This window comes from Acinonyx jubatus, chromosome B2 (genome assembly GCF_027475565.1).
Source record: "Acinonyx jubatus isolate Ajub_Pintada_27869175 chromosome B2, VMU_Ajub_asm_v1.0, whole genome shotgun sequence".
In the NCBI taxonomy this organism is placed as follows: domain Eukaryota; kingdom Metazoa; phylum Chordata; class Mammalia; order Carnivora; family Felidae; genus Acinonyx; species Acinonyx jubatus.
The window spans coordinates 142,665,332-142,689,726 of NC_069385.1; the positions used below are offsets into that span (position 1 = coordinate 142,665,332).

At 44.2% G+C, this 24,395-nt stretch overlaps 1 protein-coding gene and 1 long non-coding RNA gene across 2 annotated transcripts in view; both read left to right on the top strand.

The window, feature by feature from the left end:
• Window positions 1-24,395, top strand: part of LOC128315709 (uncharacterized) — a 372,477-nt gene that overhangs the window by 221,487 nt on the left and 126,595 nt on the right. The window contains exons 9-13 of the long non-coding RNA XR_008298770.1: window positions 4,309-4,453; window positions 13,136-13,379; window positions 13,746-13,835; window positions 14,128-14,355; window positions 22,321-22,488. This is a non-coding gene — a long non-coding RNA (uncharacterized LOC128315709). The remainder of the gene's footprint in view (window positions 1-4,308; window positions 4,454-13,135; window positions 13,380-13,745; window positions 13,836-14,127; window positions 14,356-22,320; window positions 22,489-24,395) is intronic.
• On the top strand, window positions 8,506-10,626 carry HDGFL1 (HDGF like 1). Its single transcript, XM_027040407.2, has one exon. It carries the CDS (start codon window positions 8,594-8,596, stop codon window positions 9,323-9,325), a length of 732 nt encoding a protein of 243 aa, XP_026896208.1. The 5' UTR covers window positions 8,506-8,593; the 3' UTR covers window positions 9,326-10,626.

Sequence of the window (24,395 nt, forward strand, 5' to 3'; positions counted from 1 at the left end):
GCTCAGTGCAGAGAGGTCAGATGCTTAACTGACCGAGCCACCCAGGCGCCCCTAAACATTTTAGATTTATCTGCTCAGTAAAAATGTTATTGACTTTGGGGTACATGGGTGGCTGAGTCAGTTAATCCTCCAACTCTTGATTTTGGCTGAGGTCATGATCTCATGGTTTGTAAGTTGGGGCCCTGTGTCGCGCTCTGCCCTGCCAGTGTGGAGCCTGCTTGGGGTTCTCTCTCTCTGTCTCTCTCTCTCTCTCTCTCTCTCTGCCCTTCCCCCACTGGTGTGCTCTCTCTCTCTCTCTCTCTCAAAATAAATATACTTAAAAAAAAAAGAAAATGTTATTGACTTTGCTATTACTACAAGAGAAAAAAACACAGTCAGCCATCATCAAACAATATGGTAGCTGGTAAAAGTCTCAGTATATATGCTCATATATATATATACATATATACATGTATATATACATGTATATATACATGCTCATATACATATATATATATGTATATGCTCATATATATATGTATATATGTGTATATATATGTATATGTGTATATATGTATATATATGTATATGTATATATGTATGTATATGTGTGTATATATATATATATGAGCATATATATATGAGCATATATACTGAGCATATATATATATGAGCATATATATATGAGCATATATATTTCATATATATATATGAAAATGTTAAAAACAAAACATTGTTATGTGGTTGCAGTTTATTGTTATAAACATTCTGACAGAAAAAGAAAGGCTGGCCATTTTTTTTAATTAGAGAGAGAGCAAGTGGGGGAGAGGGGCAAAAGGATAGAGAGAGGAATCCCAAGCAGGCTCCATGCTCAGCCCAGAGCCCAAGGTGGAGCTTGATCCCATTCCCCGGAGATCATGACCTGAGCTGAAATCAAGAGTCAGAGGCTCAACCGACTGAGCCGCCCAGGCGCCCCCAAAGGCTGGCCGTTTTAAAGAGAAGTAGGCCTTCTGTCTGTAATATTTCACACTGGAGAGATACCATCTCCATAGTAACATTACTCGATGTGCAGTTAACATCCTTGTACCTTTAGGGGGCGCCTGGGCGGCTCAGTCGGTCAAGTGTCCAACTGCTGTTTTCTGCTCAGGTCATGATCTCCTGCTTTGAGAGTTCAGGCCCCCCAGTGGGCTCAGTGCTGACAGCGAGGAGCCTGCTTGGGATTCTCTCTCGCTCTCTCTCTCTCTCTCTCTCTCTCTCTCTCTCTGACCTTCCCGTGCTCTCTCTTTTAAAACAAATAAACTTAAAAAAAAAACCCACATCATTTTACCTTTATATATATTTTCCAATCAAACATGATTGCATAGTTATGTTTTACTCATTTAGTATTCTAAGAACAGACGCTCTTTCACTCTTGGGATTAAATCTGCACCTTCATTTCTGCCTCTCCAAATGCAGATACATATTTGGGTTACTATTTTCTTTTAAAGTTTTGTTTCAGTAATCTCTACACCCAATGTGGGGTTCAAACTCATGACCCCGAGATCAAGGGTCACACGCTCTTCCGACTGAGCCTAGCCAGGCGCCCGACCCAATATTTTCAACGTAAGGATGCATGGAAACGGAACTCAAATTGCAACTGGAAAGATCTCGGCAACTGTAACTGCTCTAAGGACTGCTAATTTTCCCCATTTCATTTTGTGATTCTTCTAGTAACTCGCTATTTATGACATTTCTGCTTTCTTAGTGTCTGCATCATTCTTCACTCCTCATTTTGTCTCCACCAAATTTTCTGGTTGATTTTTTTTGAATGATTGTGCTCATGATGAATAGGTGGGCAGGCAAAAAAAAAAAAAGAAAAAGAAAAAGAAAAAGAAAAAGAAAAAAGAAAAAGGAAAAGGCAGTGTAGTATAGCAAAGTGTTTTAAGAATTGAGAAAATAGATCTAAAATGCTTCTACCAGTGCATGGTGTGTAAGTGCTCAATAAATGGTAAACATTAGCAGCTCTGTCATAATTTTACTTATGAATATATTCTCATGGTTATTCTCTGACGAGCAGGGCTTTTGTCATGTCTGATTTTGAAGAGCAAAACTGATGAGATGATTCCTAAGTGTCTTATTTAAGTATTTCAATTTTACAAGTATCCAAAGTGCTACATTTTGTCTAAAATTTGTCCCACCATGAAGAGTGACCAAAGAGAAAAGGGATGACAACATTTGTTCAAAAGCTTATCATTTGGGTCATATGGGATATTTTTCTGAGACATCTGAAAGTGTGTTTTCCTCACCAACTCCTTCTAAACAATGAACAAACTCTCTGAAAGACAGAAGCAGTGCTTGTTGGAGATTTCGCTGACCTTGAATGCAGTGTTGAATTTCTATGCTCTGATTTTCTGTTACTTGATCTCTACTCTATGCTTTACGAGTCTTTGAATTTATATGAAATCTCTAAACTCCCTAGAGTATTTATATATTTCAACAAATAATGTACATGTTCCCTCATTTAGAAAAACCTCAATTGTTCTGGAGGCAAAATATTTCTTTCTCAATGTTTAAAAAAGACAAAGCCATTCACTTCCATTAATCCTTTGGTGATAAAGATAAATACCAACTCAATACAGGTATCTATACTCCAAAATTAAATGAAAAATGTAAGGCATTTGGTAATAATGAAAGATGAAAAACTCAATCAAAATTATTGTTCCTCTTCAAATACCATTTTCATGAATTCAAAATTAGACATTTTGGTTTAAAAACCCCCTCCCTGGGGCAAATGGGTGGTTCAGTGGGTTGAGCATCTGATTCCTGGTTTTGGCTCAGGTCACGATCTCACTCACGGTTCGTGAGTTGGAGCCCACGTCGGGCTCTGTGCTGACAGTGTGAAGCCTGCTTGCGATTCTCTCTTCCTTCTCTCTCTCTGCCCCTTCCTCGCTTGCTTGCTCTCTCTCTCAAAATAAATAAATAAACTTTAAAAAATCATAAAAACTCCCTCCCTTTTATTGTTATGCACATTGTTGATGATTTCCTTAAATGGAAACGGTACAAATTATTTATTCTCAAAGTTTAGCATTTTGGTAATTATTTTGAAAGCTAAGAGACCTTTGGAAGGAAGAGTAAGAGATAATTGGGGCAAAGACTGAGGTTATATCCTAAAAACTTTAGCAAGGCTTTCTGAAAGCTTTGGTTATTTTAACCGCTTGCAGGACACCTTAATATAATGGCAAGTGCAGAATTGAAATTGCAAAACCCATGTCCACATTTGCTTACAGACAAGACTCTGCTGATCTCAGATCTTTCAAAAATGTGTTTTTATTGCATGAAGAACACATCGCCTCCAAAACTAAGAAGAAATATGTAATTATAATATAATGAAAGAAACACTGGCAAGGCATGAAGCTAAATTTGGAGCCAGAAACAATTTGTGGGGAAGAAAACAACAGTAACTCCTCCAAAAGTATCACGTAATGCAAAAATAAAAAGATTTGCACTTTAACAAAACAGAGTAGAACTCGCTATTTTAATAGTAATGACTAGTAGTAATTGAACATTTATTAGATGCCAGACATGTTTGACACAAATTGTTTTGTTCATTTCAAACAGCCCTTCTCTCTCTCTCAAATGGGTCCTACGATTATCCACATTGTATTTATCTATGTTTTAAAGTTTATTTATTTTGAGAGAGAGAGTGAGTGCATGCAGGGGAGGAGCAGAGAAAGAGTGAGTGAGAGAGAGAATCCTAACAGGCTCCTGGCTGTCAGTGTGGGGTCTGATGCGGGGCTCAAACTCATGAACAGCGAGATCATGACCTGAGCTGAAATCAAGAGTCGGACACTTAACTGGCTGAGCCACCCAGATGCCCCTACCCACATTTTAGATTGAAGGAACTAGGTTTCATATAGTCTGACAAATTGCCTACATTATATATTTTGTTCTCCCTTTTCATTCAACTTCACATGTTAAGCATTCTTGAAGTCACTAAATTGTACTTTAAAAAACCTTAAAGACACAGAATATGGCTATCTAATTATGTAATTATGTAAATAGACCCTGTTATATGCATCTAATCCCCAATTATTGAATATTCACCAGCATTGATAACTTACTTGTTTAAACTTTGCTAATTATAAGGATGAAACAATAATTCATCCATTTTCATGTGACAGAGTTTGAATAAATATTATCATGCAAGATTCAAATTAGAAAAATATTCATACTACTGAAACATTTTAATGTCTTTTTTCCCCAAAGAGTAGTTTGTAAAAGCTTCAAGCCTCCAAGAAATCAGTATAATGAATTATACTTATCTGTAACTGCCACTTTTATTAATTTTAGGGTGGCAATGTTCTTTCCATGGCGGAGAAAACAGCAGTTTTGCGTGACATTGGTGATTGGTCACGAGGTCCACATCGCCAGCACGCCTACACCACTTTGAAAACCTGCGCCTTCTGTCCCCAGTCCCTGAATCCCATCATCAAGGGTAGGTAAAGATTTGACTCACTATGCAAACTGATAATAATAAGCGCCTTGGGTCATTCCTTAAATTGTTCTTTAGCTCTGGGGCATCCACAGTGATACAGTTTATTCCCACCCCCAGCTTCTCTCTTGGATTCCAGAAGGCTGTGAGGCTTTAAGGCGTATGCTAAGTGGACACTGATAAAATATAGAGGTGACGAAATAAAGAAGCAGGGAGCTTCCTGTGGCTTTTAAAATGGACAGAGAGGGGATTTTTCTACCCACGGTCGGGGAGGGGATTTCTTTTCTGTCTGATTATGTCTGCTAGAACATTCTAAAAGGAAAAGCCTTAACCCCACATACCAACCCTATATAAACACTTCTGTTGGGTAAACCCAGAGGCGGCTAATGTTTTTAATGAGGACAAAAGCACTCAGAAAACAACTGCATTTATTTTATATCATAGTTCACGTCAGACTAATTGAATTTTAAACTAATTAAACAAGAAAACATCAATTAGGTATCTATTGTCTCTTGTACAATTATGTTGTTTTACTGCCTGTGTCTCATAGTTGTTGCCAAGCAGCTTTTTAAATCCTATCCTGAATTTTCCGAGACGGAAACAGCAGTGTTACACGTTTTGGACTTGAAGGTGTTTTGATAGGTATGTCTCTGCTGAAATTAGGTCCTCTTGACAAACAGGTGTTCTTAGTACATTTGACTTTTCAAACATCTTGACCTGCTAGAAACAGCTGAGCTCACGGAGATCTAGTGCCTGAAAACTGATCATTGTAGTTGCTCGGGAGTATTTTGTATAACAACCCCCTCTACACCTAACCAGGTCACCAGGAACACCACTTCCTACCCTCTCCGCCTCTCCGCTTTGAGCAAGAAAGATGATAACCTTTTCTTAAGTTTATTTTTTATTTTGAGACAGAGAGAGAGAGAGAGAGAGAGCAGGGGAGGGGCAGAGAGAGAGAGAGAATCTCAAGCAGGGTCCTTGCTGTCAGCACAGAGCCCCATGTGGAGCTCAGACTCAGGAAGCATGAGATCATGACTGAGCAGCAATGAAGAGTCATTATCTCTTTACCTACTGAGCCACCAGGTGCCTGCAAGACAATAACTTAAAAACAAGTTGGTTTCAAGGGTCAGAGAAGCTAAGATCCTGCCGCGTGATCACGTCGCTGGGAACGCAGGTATAAAAGGCACACTCTTTGGGAGAGTGGTCCCAGTTTAACTCTTTAAATGCATTTCACTTTCCCCCAAGCTTCCTCCCATTCCCCCACTTCTGGAGTAAGCTACCATTAGGTGATCACGTTCAGTTGAAGAACCCTGGCTTTAAAAATAGCATTTCCACGTAACAAGACCTCTTATGTTGTCTCGTGCAGAAGTTGCACTGGATATGAAATTGCATGTGTCATATGGACTCCAGCTGGCAGAGGGCTTCTCTTCATTCTTCAGCACCCTTATTCACGAATCTACTCCTTTCGATAGATCTTTATCCTCATTTAGTCTAATAACAAAATAATAATAACAATAGCATAATAATAACAGCCTAATCCTATCCATGATGAAACACGCCATCACACTTTGTCAGTATATCGTGGCCTCTCACAGCCATTGTCTGGACTGTCCTACCCATAATCTCATTTAAAACAATCCTGAGAGGGGTGCCTGGGTGGCTCAGTTGGTTAAGCATCCGACTTCGGCTCAGGTTACGATCTCACAGTCCGTGAGCCCCGCACTGGGCTCTGTGCCCACGGCTGGGAGCCTGGAGCCTGCTTCAGATTCTGTGTCTCCCTAGCTCTCTGCCACTCCCCACTCTCTCTCTCTCTCTCTCTCAAAAATAAATAAACATTAAAAAATTGAAAAAAAAAAACAACACCTTGAGAGAAATTTTAAGTATTACTTTAAACGCCTTACCAGGCTGGTAAACAAGTGAGAATTGCCAGAATTCTCTCTATTGTTTCTCCTACTACCCCTTCCCATAAGCTCGTCCTGATAACCACACACCCACTGATTTCTCCTGAAATTCCTTTGTGTTGATGCAAAGAACATAGGATTTAGAATTTGAAGACTAGCTTGCGTTTCTCTGTAAGGAAGTCTCTGGTGACTTATCTCTTAAATTATATTTTCAAGTCCTCAAAGATCAACATCTTCTGTGCTGGCCCTATATAGCACCACACTGCGTAGTCACCTGTAAGGGGTGACAAGAAGAGAATGACGGTCTGTGCCTAATAGAATTTCTTTCACCCGTTGCCCGTATGGGTCCTTCTCTACTAGGTTTTCTTGCCTCTATTTCCTTACATCTTGTTTCAGTTTTTGATAGGTTTTTGGTTATTTGCTCTACCCCTCGAATACTCCGTCCAAATAATACCTTCGCATGTACGTGTTTACCTGCTGTGATTCAACTACCAGACAATGACCTTTGATGTTTGGCTTCTACCACTATGGCCCATTTGGCCGTAATCACACTCACTCTGAGTCTCCCCAGACTTTTTCCTTCTTTCCAACTTTGCCACATGATCTGTGCTTTAGTGCAGCACAGTGAGCGTTGAGAAGAAAGGCCACGTGTGCATAGTAAGACCTCTGCTTACAGAAACATCACATTCCTTCCTACTGTGCGAATGCCCATGATGTCCTATTATCTTTTGCAGCCACTAAACATTTCTAGTTTTCTAGTGCTTTCTCTGTGAAGTTGAGAGAGGAAATGTATCAGATTTGTCTTTGTAGCAGAATGTCCTAAAAAATGTTCTAAGAATATGGCTCGACAGAAAAGCGAAAAGAACTTGTCTAGCGTTTCAAAGCGCATCGTATTTGTTTTCCCTTGTTGAGAGAGGGTAACTTCTTTTGCCTAAAGTGGGTCTCCCCCACCCAGAGGCAAAATGGCTGATTGGCCCCAGCAACCCAGAAAGAAATCTGAGTTGTACTGAAACAGGTTAATGGTTTTAATTCACCACTGGTCATTGTTGGTTTCACTCGGAAGGAACATCTGTGTAGTTAAATACATGATAAATGTTGAAAGGTCTTTGTCCTTATAGCCAAGAGTACTATTCTGAAATATAAGGCTAGGTTGCAAAGTACAAGCTCACAACTAGCTAGCAGGACTCAAAAAAAAAAAAAAAAAAAAAGATGTAGAAAGTTTTATAACAAGTGTGGTTACATGGAAACTCCTGTAAGTATCAGTTTAGAATAGTCTTGTATGTGGAGAAATGTCTCTTCTTAAAATAATCTCTCAGCTGAGATCATGCTTTTTTTTTTCTTCTTTTTGTCTAACCTAGAGGGAGTCCTAGTTACCAACAGTGTATTTGATATGAGCAGACCTTTACCTAATTCTTAATCACAACCAGCCCACTTTTCCTCTATTGTGGGAAGATTCTGGGAGCATTTGATGTATCATAACCACGAAGTCTTATCTCTTACAATAGGCAAGAATCACTGAAAGGGCAAAGGCCACCCCTCTGATATGGCTGGTTTGACACGATCATGATGCTATTAATATATTGTGCCACCCCCCCCCCCCGCCCCTCCCAAGAATACTACCGGTTCAGAACACTGGATTCCAGAAGATGTGAACTCAGGACATCCTCACACTATCGCTGACTCTGTCCCTTTGCCTGACCTCCACTCTGCTCTGGAGTCCCGGAGGAGGCTCCAGTGTCAGCCTTCAAGGAAATCAGAGAAGGAGGGAAGCCTCTGACCCCGCCACGCCATCAATGGCTCCTGGGGCAAGGGTGGAGTTTGCTGTGCTGAGATCAGGGCCCACGTGGATACCTCGAGTTTGCACTAGCCTGTTACCGGTTTCCCCCCGAACACGCTCTCATCGTGTCACTGCGTTCTCCCAACGCTGCCCCACGTCACCCTTCCCAGGCTCCTCCGGCACACAGCGTGACCCGCGCAACCTTTACGGCCCAAGTGCTCCACAGACCAATGGGCCCCGGGCCACCCGGCCATCCGACCTGTCAGCTCTATCATTCTAGAAACCACGGCGCCCACACTGGGGTCTCGGAGATAATGCAGTCTTCGCGCTAGAACCTTCTCAGGGCGCGGGGCGTTGCGCGCGTCGGCCCTCGCGGGGCGCGCGCACCCAGCCCAGCGGCCGCCACCCGCCCGCGTCGTGGGGCGTCGCCGGGGCCTCCGCCGAGGCCGGGTCCGCACCCCCGCCATGTCGCGCTACTGCCGGCCCAAGTACAAGAGCGGCGACCTGGTGTTCGCCAAGCTGAAGGGCTACGCCCACTGGCCCGCCAGGATCGAGCACATGGCCGAGCCTAACCGGTACCAGGTGTTCTTCTTCGGCACCCACGAGACGGCCTTCCTGGGCCCCAAGCACCTGTTCCCGTACGAGGAGTCCAAGGAGAAGTTCGGCAAGCCCAACAAGAGGAGGGGCTTCAGCGCGGGGCTGTGGGAGATCGAGAACAACCCCACCGTCCAGGCCGCCGACTACCAGCTGGCCCGGGGGCAGGCCGGCGCCGACTGGCCCGGGCCGCAGCCGGAAGTCGGCGCGGACGCCACCGCAGGCCGCGGCTACCCGCAGGGGAAGGCGGGCGGCAACGCGCAGGCCAAGCAGGCCGCGGAGCAGGGGGCGCCCAAGAGGAGCGCGGGGGAGCTGCCGGAGGGCTCCCCCAAACGTCCCCGAGAGGCCGAGCCCCGGGAGGCCGAGCCGGAAGGGGAGCAGCCGCCGCCGCCGCCGGAGGAGGAGGAGGAAGAGGAGGAGGAGGAGGCCGAGGCCGCCGGAGAAGCCGCGCCGCCGCCCCTCGTGGAGCTGGAGATCGGCGGCGCCACCGCCCCCGAGCCGGGCCTGGCCCAGGCACCGCCCGCGGAGGGGCCCGAGCAGCCGGGAGAGGCCGCGGCCGCGGAGGCGCAGGCCCCGGGCGTCGCAGAGCGCGAGAGCCTGTAGTCACCGGTTTGGAGAAGAGCCCCCGCCCCGTTCCTGCTGCGGCCTGGCTGTTAACTGGGGAAACTGGCCACGGCCTACGAACTGGGACGCCTCCCCCACCCGCTCTCCTCCTCCGTCCAACCCCTTCCCCCCCACCAACCGCGCCCGGGCCTGGGGTTGACCTGGAGGGGCAGGCCACCTGGCCCCCGGCACCCCTGTGATCAGAGCCAGGACTTCCACCCCCCACCCCCACCCCCTCCGGGGTTGAGCTGAGCCCACCGCGCCCCTCCCTGCCTGGAACTGTTTCCTAAGGTTTCAGTTGGGGCGTGGACCTGCCGTTTGCACCCTCTCTCCCTCCCCGGGGCATTCTGGACCTCTGCGTTGGAATCAGGGGTAGGAGGGGAAGGGGTGCAGGATACAGAGCATGGGTGGGTGCGGAGGGGGACTTCCAGGGAGTAGGAAGGGGCAGTCCTCAAACTGGGCTGGTAGTGGGTGGCCGTCTTCCAGAGCTCCTGCCCTGCCCCCCCCCCCCATGCCTGTTATACCCAGCAGCTCGCATTCCCCCAAACTGGGAGGCCCTCTCTCCCATCTGGGTCTCCCCTTTTGCTGACCCAGGGATTTGTCGTTTTTTCACCAAATAATTTGAGAGCTTCCAAGTTGTTTGTGAGGTGGGAAGGGTCAGCTTTACCCAGCCCTTTGGAAGGGAGCAGTGAGGAACATCTATCCCCATTCAGATGTCTGGGCTACTGGAATGTTCCGGGGAGACTCCTGGCCACCCCTTTTCCCTCTCCCCACAGCCTCAAGGCCAGCCTACAGTCATCTGTATCACTCAGGCATAAAACAAAAGGCACGTTGTTTAGGAAACCTAATTTTTAATGGAAAGAATTTTATTTTTTATTTTTCAAAAATGAACTACCCTGGCGACGTCTTCAGTCAGCTTGCCGCTCTGCCATGGTTTACCCCAGGTCTGAGATGGACTAGGACGTTCCCTTTCCGTTGGGGTTTGATGACTTTCTTTTTGTAGTTAAGGCTTTGGTGTTCCTTGGCAGGTGCCATTTTCCATCCACATCCCACGATCTGCCTCCTATCCCATCCCCAACATTGTCACCAGACCTGAAATGTAACTTCCTGAGAAGAGAGAGGGCTAAGTGCCCCCTGCCAGCCTCTTCCTCCACACTCTCTGGATGCCTCTCTTGTCTGTTGTCTCTTTCACCCTTGCCCTTCTCTCTTGGGCTCTGATGAAAAATTGTTGACTGTAGCTTTGGAAGTTGAGAGCTGAACTATTTCAGTTCCAGGAAATAAAACCCGTTGATTACTTTAAATACATCTCAGGCCTGTTCCTTTGGTTTCTGAAGAATTGGCCCTTCACTTTAAGGCTCCTCCTGTTTTCTCTCCATCCTGTGTGAAAAGCAATCATTTGTCGTGGACAGGGATATTTTAGAATCCCCTCCACTTTGAGAAACCTTCCTTATCTCAAGGTCTCTACCCTTGGTGCCATCCATAGTATCCACTCCCCCCCACCCCCCCACCCCCCGCCCCACGACGCACACTGTTTAGAACCAGTGGGAAAAAGTCACCTTAGAATGTACGAATGGTGACACCCTGGGACAACAACTGAGTTTCTAATATTCTGCATTTACCAAACAGCAGATTTAGAGAAGAAGAAGGGTAAGAGGATTGGTCCTTTTCTTATTGTTGTGATTGCTTTCAAAGATCTCATCACTACTCTGCTGATAAAAGGCTCTTGCTTTATATTTCCTGTTCTTAAAATATGTAGTGTCTGCAGAATATTTTGTGTATGTGTTTTTCCCCAGTGGTTTTGTGCGTATATCTGGGGATATTGAAATATCCTTACTCATAATCACATGCTGGTTTCCAGGTAGTGTATTTGTCAACATGTAAAGACTTAGTAAATAGCAGAGTGCTTTTCAATAGAACACACGAGGCAGCTAACCAGCACGGTGGGCAACAGAAGACGTCACTGTGCAAGATGATGCTATTTTACTCGAAGGCTTATACCCAGACGATTCCTTGTTTTTCCGCTACTGCTATTGCAGTATTATTAATACTAGGAGTTACTCTTCAATGAATGTTTACCATGTGCGGAGAAGAACGACCTTGTTCAATCTTTGTCATGATCTGGGAAGGTACACATTAAAATTCAAATTTCCCAGTGGAAACAGCTTGGTTCAGAGAGGTTAAGTGGCTTTTCTTGCACTTCACAGGGCCCTCGGGAATCAAATTGCAGATTTCACTGGTCCAAGCCTGAGCTTTGTCCCCCGAATTACACATTCAAAAACAGCACTGACCATGAAATCCGAAGTCAACAAAATTGCTATTTTAGTATCAATAACAAATAATGATGAGAGCAGCTAATTGATATGTTCTACACGTAAAGTCTTTATTAATACAACTACCCAATTAGGTACCTACTATTCTCTATTTTAAAGCTGGGGGAGCTGAGGTTCAGAGGTGCTAAGTAATTTTCTCAAGGTCAGACAACTAGTAACCTTGTTTTATTATAGTTTATGGGTTCTTGAATAAAACATCCTATTGGAATAAAATAGGAGTACTTATTTTTCATCTACTATTTTGAAGGGAACATTTAGAAATTGACAAAGAATTTTTATATTAACAAAGAATAAATTAACAAACACTGCTAGTGGGTGTGTAAAAAAAAATTAAAAGCAAAAAACAAAACAAAAAAAACATCCGGGGCACCTGACAATGGTTTTGTCATTAAATGACTTGGTGAGGTGGTGAGGACAATTGTACATTCCCTGTTTTTCAAGAAGTATGTGACTATGGGAAGTTCAAATACGGATTGGTATGTTTGCCACAGGCAGGTATGTGATTTTGATAAGTTTTTTTTACGGGGGGACATCTTCTGAAATGGTTCAATAACTTGAAAGCTAGAGAATGAGGGGCGCCTGGGTGGCTCAGTCGGTTAAGCGTCCGACTTCGGCCCAGGTCATGATCTCACGGCTCGTGAGTTTGAGCCCCGCGTCGGGCTCTGTGCTGACAGCTCAGAGCCTGGAGCCTGTTTCAGATTCTGTGTCTCCCTCTCTCTCTCTGACCCTCCCCCATTCATCCTCTGTCTCTCTCTGTCTCAAAAGTAAATAAACGTTAAAAAAAAAAAAATTAAAAAAAAAAAAGAAAATGAAATTACTACCATTTGAGTCCTTCATTTTGTGTTATCTCTTCCTTCCCTTTTTGTCTCTAATGTCGGGGATAGAAAAAAAGTTGGTGTTTATTAGGAAGCATTGCATACGTTTGTCTTCTCAGCGACTATAATACGGTCGTGATAATGGTAATGCAACTAACAGTACCCCTGAACAGTGATGCGCAGAATTAGCAAACACAGTGAAAACTCAGTGAAGGAATGGAAACATGGAAAATCTGTATTCTCAGCCCTCTTCTCTGACACAGCAAACCCTATGAGTGTTTTTGGCTGTCTAAAATTTCCAGTAATTCTACTGCTGCTGCGATCTTTTTTTGTTTTGTTTTGTCTTCTTCTGAAAACCGTGTGTGCCTCGGTGACAAAATTACTGATCGATAACCAGCTACCTTGCCAAACGGAGAGCACTGCTGGGCTGTCTGCCGATGCGGTGTTGGGGGGCGTTCAAATGTGTTGAGGAGTGTTTGGAAGGTCTCGTTTGAACGTTCCATGCAAATGCATGCTGAGCACGTTGTCAGTGATCGGCACACACGCTTAACATACTGACTTAGGTAAGGCTTTCCAAGTGTTTGGTATTTCACACAAACGTCACTGGTTACATCACTTTGGCAAGGGACTTTGCCACTGACAGTTGTAAATTCTCTGTCTTCTAGCTCTCAACCTGTTCTGCAAATTCTCACCAAAGGTGCAGATTCTTCTTTGTGGCTCGTACCTCCATTTTATGCCCCTGGAAGTGTAGTAGATATTCAGGGCACACAGGACATCTTCAATTCCCTTCATCAACACTCTTGTCAAAGAGAAGCTTCTACTAACCTCTGCTGCGTATACATGCTGCTACTTGCATTCGGAAAACACTGCCCCCCCCCCCCCCCTTCTGGGCCTGGCCAGCTACTCGAGGTAAGAGCCACCCATGTGTTCCCATAGTTCCATGCTCGCATTGGCCATACTGTCATTTCCTGTGAAGTTTGTGCTTTTCCACTAAACTGGAGGAGAAAGAACATATGTTTCATTAATAGTTTATCCCCATTCCCAAAACAGGCCATAATTTCCCAAAACAGGCCATAACAAGCACACGGTAGATATTTGGCAGTCACTTGGAAGTCTGCTATGAGATACTCCTTAGAATCACGATGCTGGAGTAAAAGTCGTATGTGAGGTTGAACCCATTCTGACCCCCATAGGGAGGCAGAGGAAACTGACTTGTCCGCTAATGACATATGCAGGTTGGGGTGATTTTACGTCCATTGTTTTCATCATGCCCAGGTCCCCAGGCAGGGACGAGAGAATTCCGGTTGCTGCCTTCTTCAGACAGAAGCCATGTAGTAACCCTTCAGCCAGAAATCAACAAGAAGTGTGAGTATGCCAAGGGGAACTGGGACCTGCCACTCCTTCAGCCTTTTATGATATAGATGCCTCCCTGGTGTAGACGCTTCTCAGAATGGAAGGTATTTAAAGGAACAGGATCTGTTCACTACACAATCTGGCTCCAATCTCACAAGCCAACTAGCTGGCCTGTATAGAAACACTTCTGTTTCCTCCTCCTGGTGGAAAAATTGACTGTATTAGACTTTGAGATCTTTAAAATAGAGACCTCCTAAGTGGTTTCCTAGAGTAATTCTGACAGCGGGCGATTTTCCCTTTGCAGTCTGGTTTCACATGTAAATTTCAACTTCACTGAGATGGTCTTGAGAACACACGGAAAAGACTGCGGCCAAGGGCCCCAGGTGGCCTGGGGCAGCTTGAGGCGTATGTGGATCAAGGGCACCCCTCGTCATGGAGTGGCCGCATCTTTGGCATGGGGACGGGCGGAAAACAAGCTTCACCCGCTTCCTGCCTGGTGTGTGGTCAGTGCCTGAGGACTGTGGACCATTTGGTGAGTGCCCTTGCCTCTCTGATTTTTGCCACTTTGAGACCAGCTCTTCTTTCCGCCCAGAACACGAACAGCTGCATTCGCTTCTCCTCTGATGAAGCTTTTCCTAAATTTACTACATCAGAACTAGGTTTTGCTCCAAAGTTGGATAAGACCCTGCTTTTCCTGTAACAACATCTACTCCACTCCCTGATGCTCAGTAAAACAGTAAAATCCCTTACGCAGTAGGGTATACGTTCTATGGAGACGGGAACCGTGATCATTTTGCTTCCAAGAGCCCACCAAAGTGCTTGGTTCACGTTAAGCTCTCAGTTGATGGCTGTTAATAATGAAATGAATGGATGACAAATCACCCCCACTCTCACCCCAAACGTCAGAGGAAAACTTGAGAAATTTTGTCATGCCCAGTAAAAACTCTAAGGGGAGCCTAAGGTTTTTTTTTAAAGGTGTGTGCCCCACTCATTGAATTAGATCATTTTGTTATTTTTTATAGGTAGAAGTTGGTCTCATAAAATAACAAACCTTAGCAAGACTGAAGCCCAAGGGAGATCAATCAAATCATCCAAGGTCACCATGTGAATCAGGGTGTGAATAAGCGTATTCAACACAGTCATCTGGTTCCTTTTTTTTTTTTTTAATGTTTATTTTATTTTTGAGAGAGGGAGAGAGAAAGGAAGAAAGAGCACGAGCAGGAGAGGGGCAGAGAGAGAGGGAGACAGAGAATCCCAAGCAGGCTCCTCTCTGTCAGCACAGAGGCAGACCGTGGGGCTTGAACGCACAATCTGTGAGATCATGGCCCGAGCAAAAGTCGTACCCTTAACCGACTGAGCCACCCAGGCACCCCCACAATATCTGCTTCCTTCAGTTACGCGTTCTCTTGAGTGCTTTGAGTCTTCCTTATCGGCTTCCCTTATCAGCTTGGTGGCAGCTGGCCTTGCAGCGCCCCAGACTCACCTTTAATTCCTGACTTTGCTGTTGAACAGCCGGGTGATCTCAGTTTCCCTCAACTGGAAGTTGTGACCATGATTTTCATGTGACAGTTTGGTTGTGAGAAGCACATGAGCTCATACGTGTGAGAATGTCACACACCGTACCCAGCACGAAGAAGGCACGACGTCGCTGTGAATCCCCCCTCCCTTCAGCGTGGTCCAGAGAGCTAACGGCACCGTTTGTGATCATTGGAGCCACCTTAACACGCTTATTTAGGAAAACACTGGGGCCCTCGGCCAGATGCCTTGCAGCTCCTTTACTGAGGTCCACTTGCCAATTCTATATTTAGCCTGCCCAGACACAGAGAGTGGCTGAGATCTTATTCTCCTGTTTCCTCATATGGCTCTTCAAATAACTTCTTTAAATTCCCTCACTGTTAGCGGAGTTATTTTACACACACATATCCAATTATTAAACATTCCTCTTCTTTGGCCTGACTCAGCCCTCCCGTGGCCGATTTTATTGTTCCTGTTATTTCCCCAGGAGCCACTCACTGTTTTCCAATGGGGATTTTTTAAGCCCACCTCCTCGAATACCTCCTATGGGTCTGATTTTTCTTTTTTTCAACGACAGACATAGTAATTGCGTTGCTCTGGCCGCTTCCTGGCTCCCTTGCCTTTTTGCCAGGGTACCTATCTGTTCACACCTAATTTTAATGAGCTGCCCAATTCGATTACTGGAAGACACTGGGGTGTTACAAGGGATCGACCATTGTTTCCAGAAGCCCTCCCAGGTTTCGAGTCCTCCTGTGATTTACCGAGTGTCACTTAATTCTGCTTTTTTTTTTTTTTTCTTTTTTCACACCCCGGCCGACTGCTCATCATAGTCGTCACCCACCTGTCTTGGCGACCTACTCTTCATTAAAAATACGTGCAGCTCAGCTCCTTTCTCCCCGCCCCCCTCTCTTCACTTGTGACCAGGCCTGTTTTCCCCTTTCACTCGCAGTTATTCTGCTGCTTGGGCTTGGTGGCTTCTTCGCGGGCCACTCCTCAGGTCCTCAGCTGTGTCTCTGTTTCTCAGCCTGCACTTCATCCGCTTCCATCCTTTTCATTAGCGTCCCTGTTTTCACTCTCAGACGTTTGGGACACGTGCACTGATTACAGTCCGTGGCTGTCTTGAGAGCAATACCTCGAATACGTTATTGAAACAAAAGCAAGAAACAGGAAAAAGGCCAGAGTAACGATGTATGAGAGTCCCTTTTGTGTGTGTGTGTGTGTGTGTGTGTTTTTTGAAAATTAAAAATCTGCTAAATTATTAGGCACCTAATAACAACGTTGCTCTCATTGGCTTGTTGGATGTGGGACCTGGAGAGAGGAGCATTCTTGCTGCAGTCCCAGCGGGGTGTGTGGGGAGCACTGGGGACAGAGCGGTGACAAGACAAACAGCCATCTACCCTCATGAAGCTCATATTCTAGGGGAGAAACAGATAAGTAGACAGTAAATAAATATAATGAAAATTTCCCAATGCAGTAATACCAAAGTGGGACAGAGAAATGACTAAGGGGCATATGTTTTCAACGATATTAAAACTAAACTTTGTGTCTTATAAGACTCTGAGTGAGTCTGGGGCTCACTGCATATTAAACTGTTTTAACAGAACTAAATATTTCTGTCCTACTGTGACTTCATAGCACTATTGTCTCTCCTGGTGGTTCTCGGTCATTTTAATGCATAGAAAATGACCCCAGAGTCTTTCATGCTGGTGAGTGTCCCTGTATCTGTGCAGTGACAACACTAACAAAATTGCACCTGTTTATTGAGTACTTACTGTGTGCCAGATAGTCTTTCAGGGGCTTAGAATCCATCAGGAAACAATATAAACCAGTACCTGGCTTCTTGGTGCTTCCATTTTAGCAGGGAGAGAGAGGCAATCAAAAACAAACTTAGGGGCGCCTGGGCGGCCCGGTCTGTTGAGCGTCCGACTTTGGCTCAGGTCATGATCTCTTAGTTTGTGAGTTCGAGCCCCTCGTCGGGCTCTGTGCTGATAGCAAAGAGCCCACTTAGGATCCTCTGTCTACTTCTGTCTCTGCCCCTCCCCTGCGCACACTCTCACTCTCCCCCTCTCTCAAAAATGAACATACATTAGAAAAATATGTTTAATAAATAAGGAGATTCTATTTTATCCTAGAAGATTATGCAAGACACTGGGAGAAACAAACTGAGGTAAGCAGGGCTGGAGAGTGGCTGGTGGGGATTGTGCCACGGTAACCAGGACAGTGAGGGTGGTGGCCAAGTTGACCTGTGGCCCTGGGGCTCTCCCGTTTCCCAGGCCCTCAAGCCAGCACATGGGAATGTACTTGAATAGAGCAGCATCTTTACAAAGATGATGTTGAATCAATATAGTTATGAAAACGAATAATCCACAAACTTAAATACTTTATTATTTATACTTACACTTTATAATATATGTCGTATTACGTATATTACACCTCACCACAGAGAGAGACACACGAGTCCTATAACACTCGAAATGAGAACCATTGCCCGGTACCACCCGTTGCCAAGCTGTCACACACATCCATGTGGCGTCTTTCGCGCTGCGATATAGACCAGGATTTTATCTTTATGCTATTTAACATATTTTGGCTCTTTTTTTTCTTTTCCCACCCCAAACAGAAAGTGCTCAATCACGGGGGCCGTGAAATTTCCCAGATCTTCTGCAGTACCTAGCAGAGCACTTCCCAAAGAGTCATCCATTGTTATTAATTAACTGAAACTAATGAAGTCACGGTGTAGGCGGTCATTGGCCCCGCATCTCAGCAGCCAGAGAGCACGTGCACAGGTGGTGGACGTTTCGTACGAGATGTGAGTTACATTTAGAGGCTGGACGCCAGGGCAGCGTCATGGAGTCTTCATGGGGCATGTCGTTACCACAGCCTAGAGTTTCAGGTTTTCGGGGTTGGCGGATTTGCCTAAACAGTTCCCCACCCCAGTCTTCACTAGCCAGTGTCCCCGAATGCAAACCCAGCAGTTCTCGCTGGAGTGTGAGCGTGGAGAGAAGTGTGTGCGGGTGGGGAATATTCCACTTTCTGTTGTAACGGTCAAGGTCAAGTTTTTGCTTACATTTTAGGAGGATACTTCTAGGTAGGTTGAGTTTCTAGTTACTGTTAAGTCATTTTAGGCTTTAAAACCTCCACTTTTTTTTTTTTTTTCCTGGTCCAGAATCTGAATTTGTTGTTTCATGACAGGAGCAGAGTCTGGAGTTATAATAGACACAAATCAAAACTGTTTCCAGGGTCCTATATATTATCCCATCACCCAAGGAGAAGCCTGGTGGTATCCCGGATTTTTGTAAAAGCTAACTTAGCCAGTCATTTAGATGAACGCTATAAGCCAAGGATGGGTGATGGTGCAGAATGTGTAAAGAGATGTGTTTTAGGTACGTTAAAAGTCTCCTTTCACACTATAGAGAAAAACAATAGTTTTGCTATTTCCACTTGATTGGCATTCCTAACAATTGCTCTGTTAGAGGGCTTTGCCATTAGATGTGAATGTCACAGCCTTGGAAAAAAAAATCCACATTAAGGTCCCTTGTTGAAGCAGAGAAGGGCTGTTTGGATCACATCAATTAATGAGGGAGCTGAGTATCCACCTTCTCATATTTCTTATGACTGTCACGAGAAACGGACAGCCTGACTATATTTTAATCACATTGATATGAATGTTTCAATGCCAAGTAGACATAATTCAGTGCAGGTATTCTGTAGTATTTCTGATACTGCAGTTAAAAAGAGAGAGGTTGATGGGGGGGTGGGAGGGAGAGGAGGGTAGGTGATGGGCATTGAAGAGGGCATCTTTTGGGATGAGCACTGGGTGTTGTATGGAAACCAATTTGACAATAAATTTCATATATTAAAAAAAAAGAGAAAGAATGATGAAAATAATATTTTACCATCCCAGTGCTCACTGTGCAACAAAAAACCCAAACACAAGACTTATTGTGCTTTCGTACGTCTCCTCCCTCAGTCCTCCCCCACCCCGGACAATATCACTTATATCAGCTCCCCGAAATAAATATTACAGCATACAGGGTGCCCTCTGATTGTGCTCACCCCATGAACAGGTTAAAGATATTCCCTCAAAGCTGAGCACAAATGGTAATGAACAGGTTAAAAATGGAGGACTCCAGTAGCCCTCGAACCTTCACACCCAAGGCACAGCTTGCTATGTGTGTTACCATAGAGAGTCAAAGAGAAACTTCCTTTACAGAAGCTGCATATTTAATCTTTTTTTTTTTTTCCTGATTGTGTGAGACCAGGGTGGATACTACGTATTTATCAATTTTCAAAAACGAACCAACCCTCCACCACAGCTGGATAATGACAGGGTGCCTCATTGCCGTACTCAGAGGGGCGGTTTTGGTTGTTGAAATAAATAGATGCCCCTAAGAATTAGATCATAAAAATAGTCCGCGTAGCATGTATCTGCGGAGCCAATCTTTCTGCGACCTCCACCCCCTCCTCTGATAATGGCCATTATCCATAGCAGGGCACTTGAGGTCACTAGTGTGGTCTTTGTGCACAGGACCTTACTATCCTCCCTATGCCATCGTCTAGATTGTGAGCCACGGCAAAAGGATTGGAAAACCAGTTTGTTCTTTGTATATGAGACGTAGATTTGACCTTGTGTCGTCCTCCTGCATCTTCCATGATCTCACAAACCCTCGACACAAGACTTTCAAGCAGTCTGGTAAAAAAAAAAAAAAATCTCCAACTGTGCTTTGGTTTTGAGTTTAAATCATAATATTCCAATCATTTGTTTGTTTTGCTATGAAGATGCCTGGGGCATCCAGCTACAGCTGAGAGGGCAGGCTTGGCATTGTTAGTAATTAGAAGGAGCCTGGTAGTGATTCAAAGTAGCTAAGAATTCATACATTAAAAAAAAAAAAAGCCCACAAATGTGCTAGTGAGATGTAGTTTGCTGAATTCATTGTAGCTGTGTGGCTGTCTTTTTAACCTTGCTGCCCTACTCATTACACATGCAGTCAGTCACCAAAGACCCTGGTTTCCTGCTGTGCTCCTGAAGCCTGATAAAATGCATCGAATATGAGATGAATCTTCTGGTCTTCCTCTCTGTTGGTCACTGTCGCTGAGATTTCGGTTATGTTGATATAGCTATAAATTGAAATAAATTCCCAACACCTAGTATGTTTGCTAGGGCTTAGTAGGCACAGAATGAATGCCCAATGGATTAGTAAATAAGTACAGGACTAAATGAAAGGATATCGTTTATGATATTTCAAAGACAGCCACTTTATTTTACCAAAGAAATTAGTCAATAGAATTACCTGATCTTGCACACCCCAGGGGAAGTTCTCGGGGAGACAAAACTCAATGGCGTCTTCTCAGTGTTGTGTTAGTTACTAAGAAAGCAGCATGTGGGCGTAGTACAGTGTCACCTTACCAAAGGTCCCAATTCAAGGGGTATCTTCTTGATTCTAAAGAAGGTATTAACACTCGTTGAAAATAGACTCTCTGAAAATAGACAGGGATGCTACAGCAGGGGGAGAAATCATTTTAGCTGTGAATCCAGGAAACACGGGTGGCATAGCAAATAAATGGATGTCTCAAAATAAACAACATGATCAGGTCATTTGTGATCATGCCATTTAGTCACTTCATTTCCATGAATTTCAGGGTTTCAGGTAGGCAAAGTAGAATCACGGAAACTTTTGGGGGTTGTTTACATTTTCATTTGGGTAACATCCGTATATTTATTTTAGCAGCTCTTCCATTAATAAAACTGGAACCAGGTTTCTTGATCTACTCTTCGATTTGCTAGCATCATTCATCTGGAATTTAAATTTAGCTGGAATGAGCCAACTTTCACTTTAATGTAAATGTGCACACAACAGATAATTAATAAATTTCCTGATGAGACTTTACTACCATACCCCATCCATGTACTTTTTGGTTTTTCATAGTATTACCAACCTCCTGAAGATGAACAGTCATAGTCATAAACAGAAGTTCAAGCTAAAGTTAAAGGGAATGAAAGAAACATCATAAAGAAAAGTGAAAAAGAAAAGGGGGGACCGGGGGAATATTTTTGGAACCAGGCAAAATGGTCAGATTTCATGTAGTCCGTGGGGAAGCCAGGCCCGGTCTATTTCTCCCTCATGTGTCTTGGTGAGCAACTCAAGAGCCTTATCAAGTGATTCTGGCAGAATCTTCAGGAAGACTCCCAGGAAACGTGCACTGAGAAATTTGGAGGAATCAGCCACAGAGCTAGTTTTATGGAAAATGATGCCCTGTAGCTCAAGAGAACAAATTTCTCTACATGGGCATAATAGCAAGTATTTAGAGAAATTTTCCAAATAATAAAATAAAATAATAAAATAAAATAAAATAAATAAAATGATAAATAAAATAAAATAAAATAATTTTTTAAGAGCCCCAGCTTTATGACAAAATTCTTCCATCTTCCTTTCTAAGATGATAATAGCAAAATGTTTTGTTTTTTTTTTCTCCCTTGTGGTAGCATGTTATAAATTTACATCAGAAATTTATAAGAATTTCTGAAAGCTGTAGATACGCATTTATAACTTCACAGGAAAGTTTTCAAAAGCTCAACATTTGAATAGTTTTGCCTTAATTGGGAAGAGGGCTATTTAGGGAGCTCTAAGGTTGGATTATGAGTTTTGATCTAATGCCCTTTGAAAAATGAAGAGAGTGTAATGATTTCAGCGGAAGGCTAAAGCACTTCACCACAGTCTGTCTCTTTACCTGCCTCCTGGTCAATATCACTTCCAATGCATCATTAAAGAGGTGTTGAGGTTCTTTCAAGGTGTGTGAAAGGAGCGGGGATTTAAGAGGGGTGCAGGTGTGAGGGACTTATTTCCTATGCAAACAGGGAGGTGAGTGTGTAACTTTGGGATGGTATAAAGCACGGGGCTTCAACCTAAATCCCATGTTCCCTCTGTACTTCAAAGTATTTCACAGTCTTATTTAATGCCACTGTTTCTTTTCTGGCAAACAGAGCTTTATTTAGTGACCGGGATGACTCATTCCCCAAATCGCAGAAATACGGGTTTTCCGTGGCAGTCAGCATTTCTGGTTTCTGATCCTGAGGAGATTCCATGGGCATTAACACTGGCCAGAAGAAAACCGTGCAGCACCAATGCGTGACTTCCCTTTCCTTACGGAGGTGGGTAAGTCACCCTCACAAGCAACGGGAAACATAAAACATTTTGAAATACACATTTGCTTTGGCTGCAAACGAGGTCAGAGCTTGGTTCCCCAGTCTGAGAACTGGAGCCACGTGCGACCTACCAGACCTACCTACCACCTACCGTCCCAGATTTCAATCAAGCACGTGGGGAAATGGGAGCATAGTGAAAATGTATGCATTTGACAGTATTATCCTACAGGGTCAGCTTGACTAATGTCTTTCGTGCTGTGTGCAAATGAAAGCACACTGGAAACCCCGTAAACTCAGCCCCAAGAGCGTCTCACATGCAGACAGAGGAGGCTGTAACAGTGGGGTCTAGCATAAATCAGGGAGCCGTAGGGGAGGTTTGCCCATTGGCTTAGATGTGTACGTGATACTGACCCGTGGTGGGTTGCCTGTTGCTTAGATGGACATGTGATTTGAGTTTCGATTAATTAAATGATCAAAGTAAAACTATGAACCCATGAGTTTGTAAAAGAAAATCCTTGAACAGCCAGAATAGGTGTCATTATGCTTAGGGTGTTCTGTAGGGGTGGGACCCAAGGGGGACAGTGGAGGAAAGTTACCCTGACCCACGTGACGAGTCAGGAGCAACATCTCCCCAGGGCCTTGAAAGAGCCCAGCATTGTCCACCTGAGACGGCAAGGATCATTTCACCTGCCCTGGCAACAACCTAAAGATGACACCTGTAAGGACTTTTGGTCCTTTTTGCCCCGCCCATCCTCCTGGACGGTCAACACAGAGGTACCAGGGCACAGAAGAGAGAGGAGAGGGGACGGGGGGTTGGATTGTGGTCATAGGGTGAGTCACACCGGGCCAGGAGAGACAAAAAATGTTCCACAGGCTGTGGGCTGAAGTTTTCAAGTGAGTTCAATTCATTTTTGTTAATGCTTTATTTATTTTTGAGAGAAAGAGAGCATGAGCAGGGGAGGGGCAGAGGGAAAGGGGGACAGAGTATTCAAAGTGGGCTCTTTGGTGACAGCAGAGAGCCCAATGCAGGGCTCGAACTCATGAACCATGAGATCAGGACCTGAGCAGAAGTCGAGAGCTCAACCAACTGAGCCACCCAGGCGCCCCTGGATTACTTTTTTTAAGCAGGCACCACACCCACTGTGGGGCTCGAACCCATAACCCTGAGATCAAGAGTTCCGTGATCTACCAACTGAGCCAACCAGGCACCCCTAAACTGAGTGAAATTAGGTTGGACTTTTAAGCAACTGATAATAGTTGACAAATGACAGAATCTGATTGAGAGGACATTAAATTTCATGGAAAAGGGATTTTACAGAGCAGGTCTGAAAACAGCGGTGCGAGAGAAAGAAAAATCACATTTTCCTAAGTAAACATTTTCGGTTTAACCTCACATTCAACACCTTTTCCTCGGTTATGTTGAATGAATGACTGAATGGATGAATGAATGAATTTGGTTCTTGTCACTAACTGCAGAGTTAAGTGCGTGTTTTTCTGCACTTAAAACAAAATCAAAGCCTCAGTGAGCAGATGGTGGAAGCTTTTATTTTCCAGGAGACAAAGAACCTGGCCCATGCCCTTTACCTCACAGCACTGGGAGTCTGTGGTCTCTCTCCCGCGGGTTACGTCAGCCCCAGAACATCACAAATTGTCAGGAAAGCCCATCTACAGCTTTCGTGTTTTTGTTTTTTTGTTTTTGTTTTTTCATTGCACTTAAATTGCCAAAAAAAAAAATCTTCTTTTTCATCAAGTTATTTGGTTTTTGAGAAGATTAACACTCTTCTGTTGATGTTTTCACTTTCACTAAAATTTTTAGAAATGCACATTCTAAAAAGAACAATTTGCCCAAAAGGGAAAGCAGGGTGGCTAAGAATAACATTTTTTAAATTCCAATACTTGGTATTAGGGTTGAC

Excerpts from the sequence above, each read along its gene's own strand:
- HDGFL1 (XM_027040407.2), top strand. The coding sequence starts at position 8,594 with ATGTCGCGCTACTGCCGGCCCAAGTACAAGAGCGGCGACCTGGTGTTC.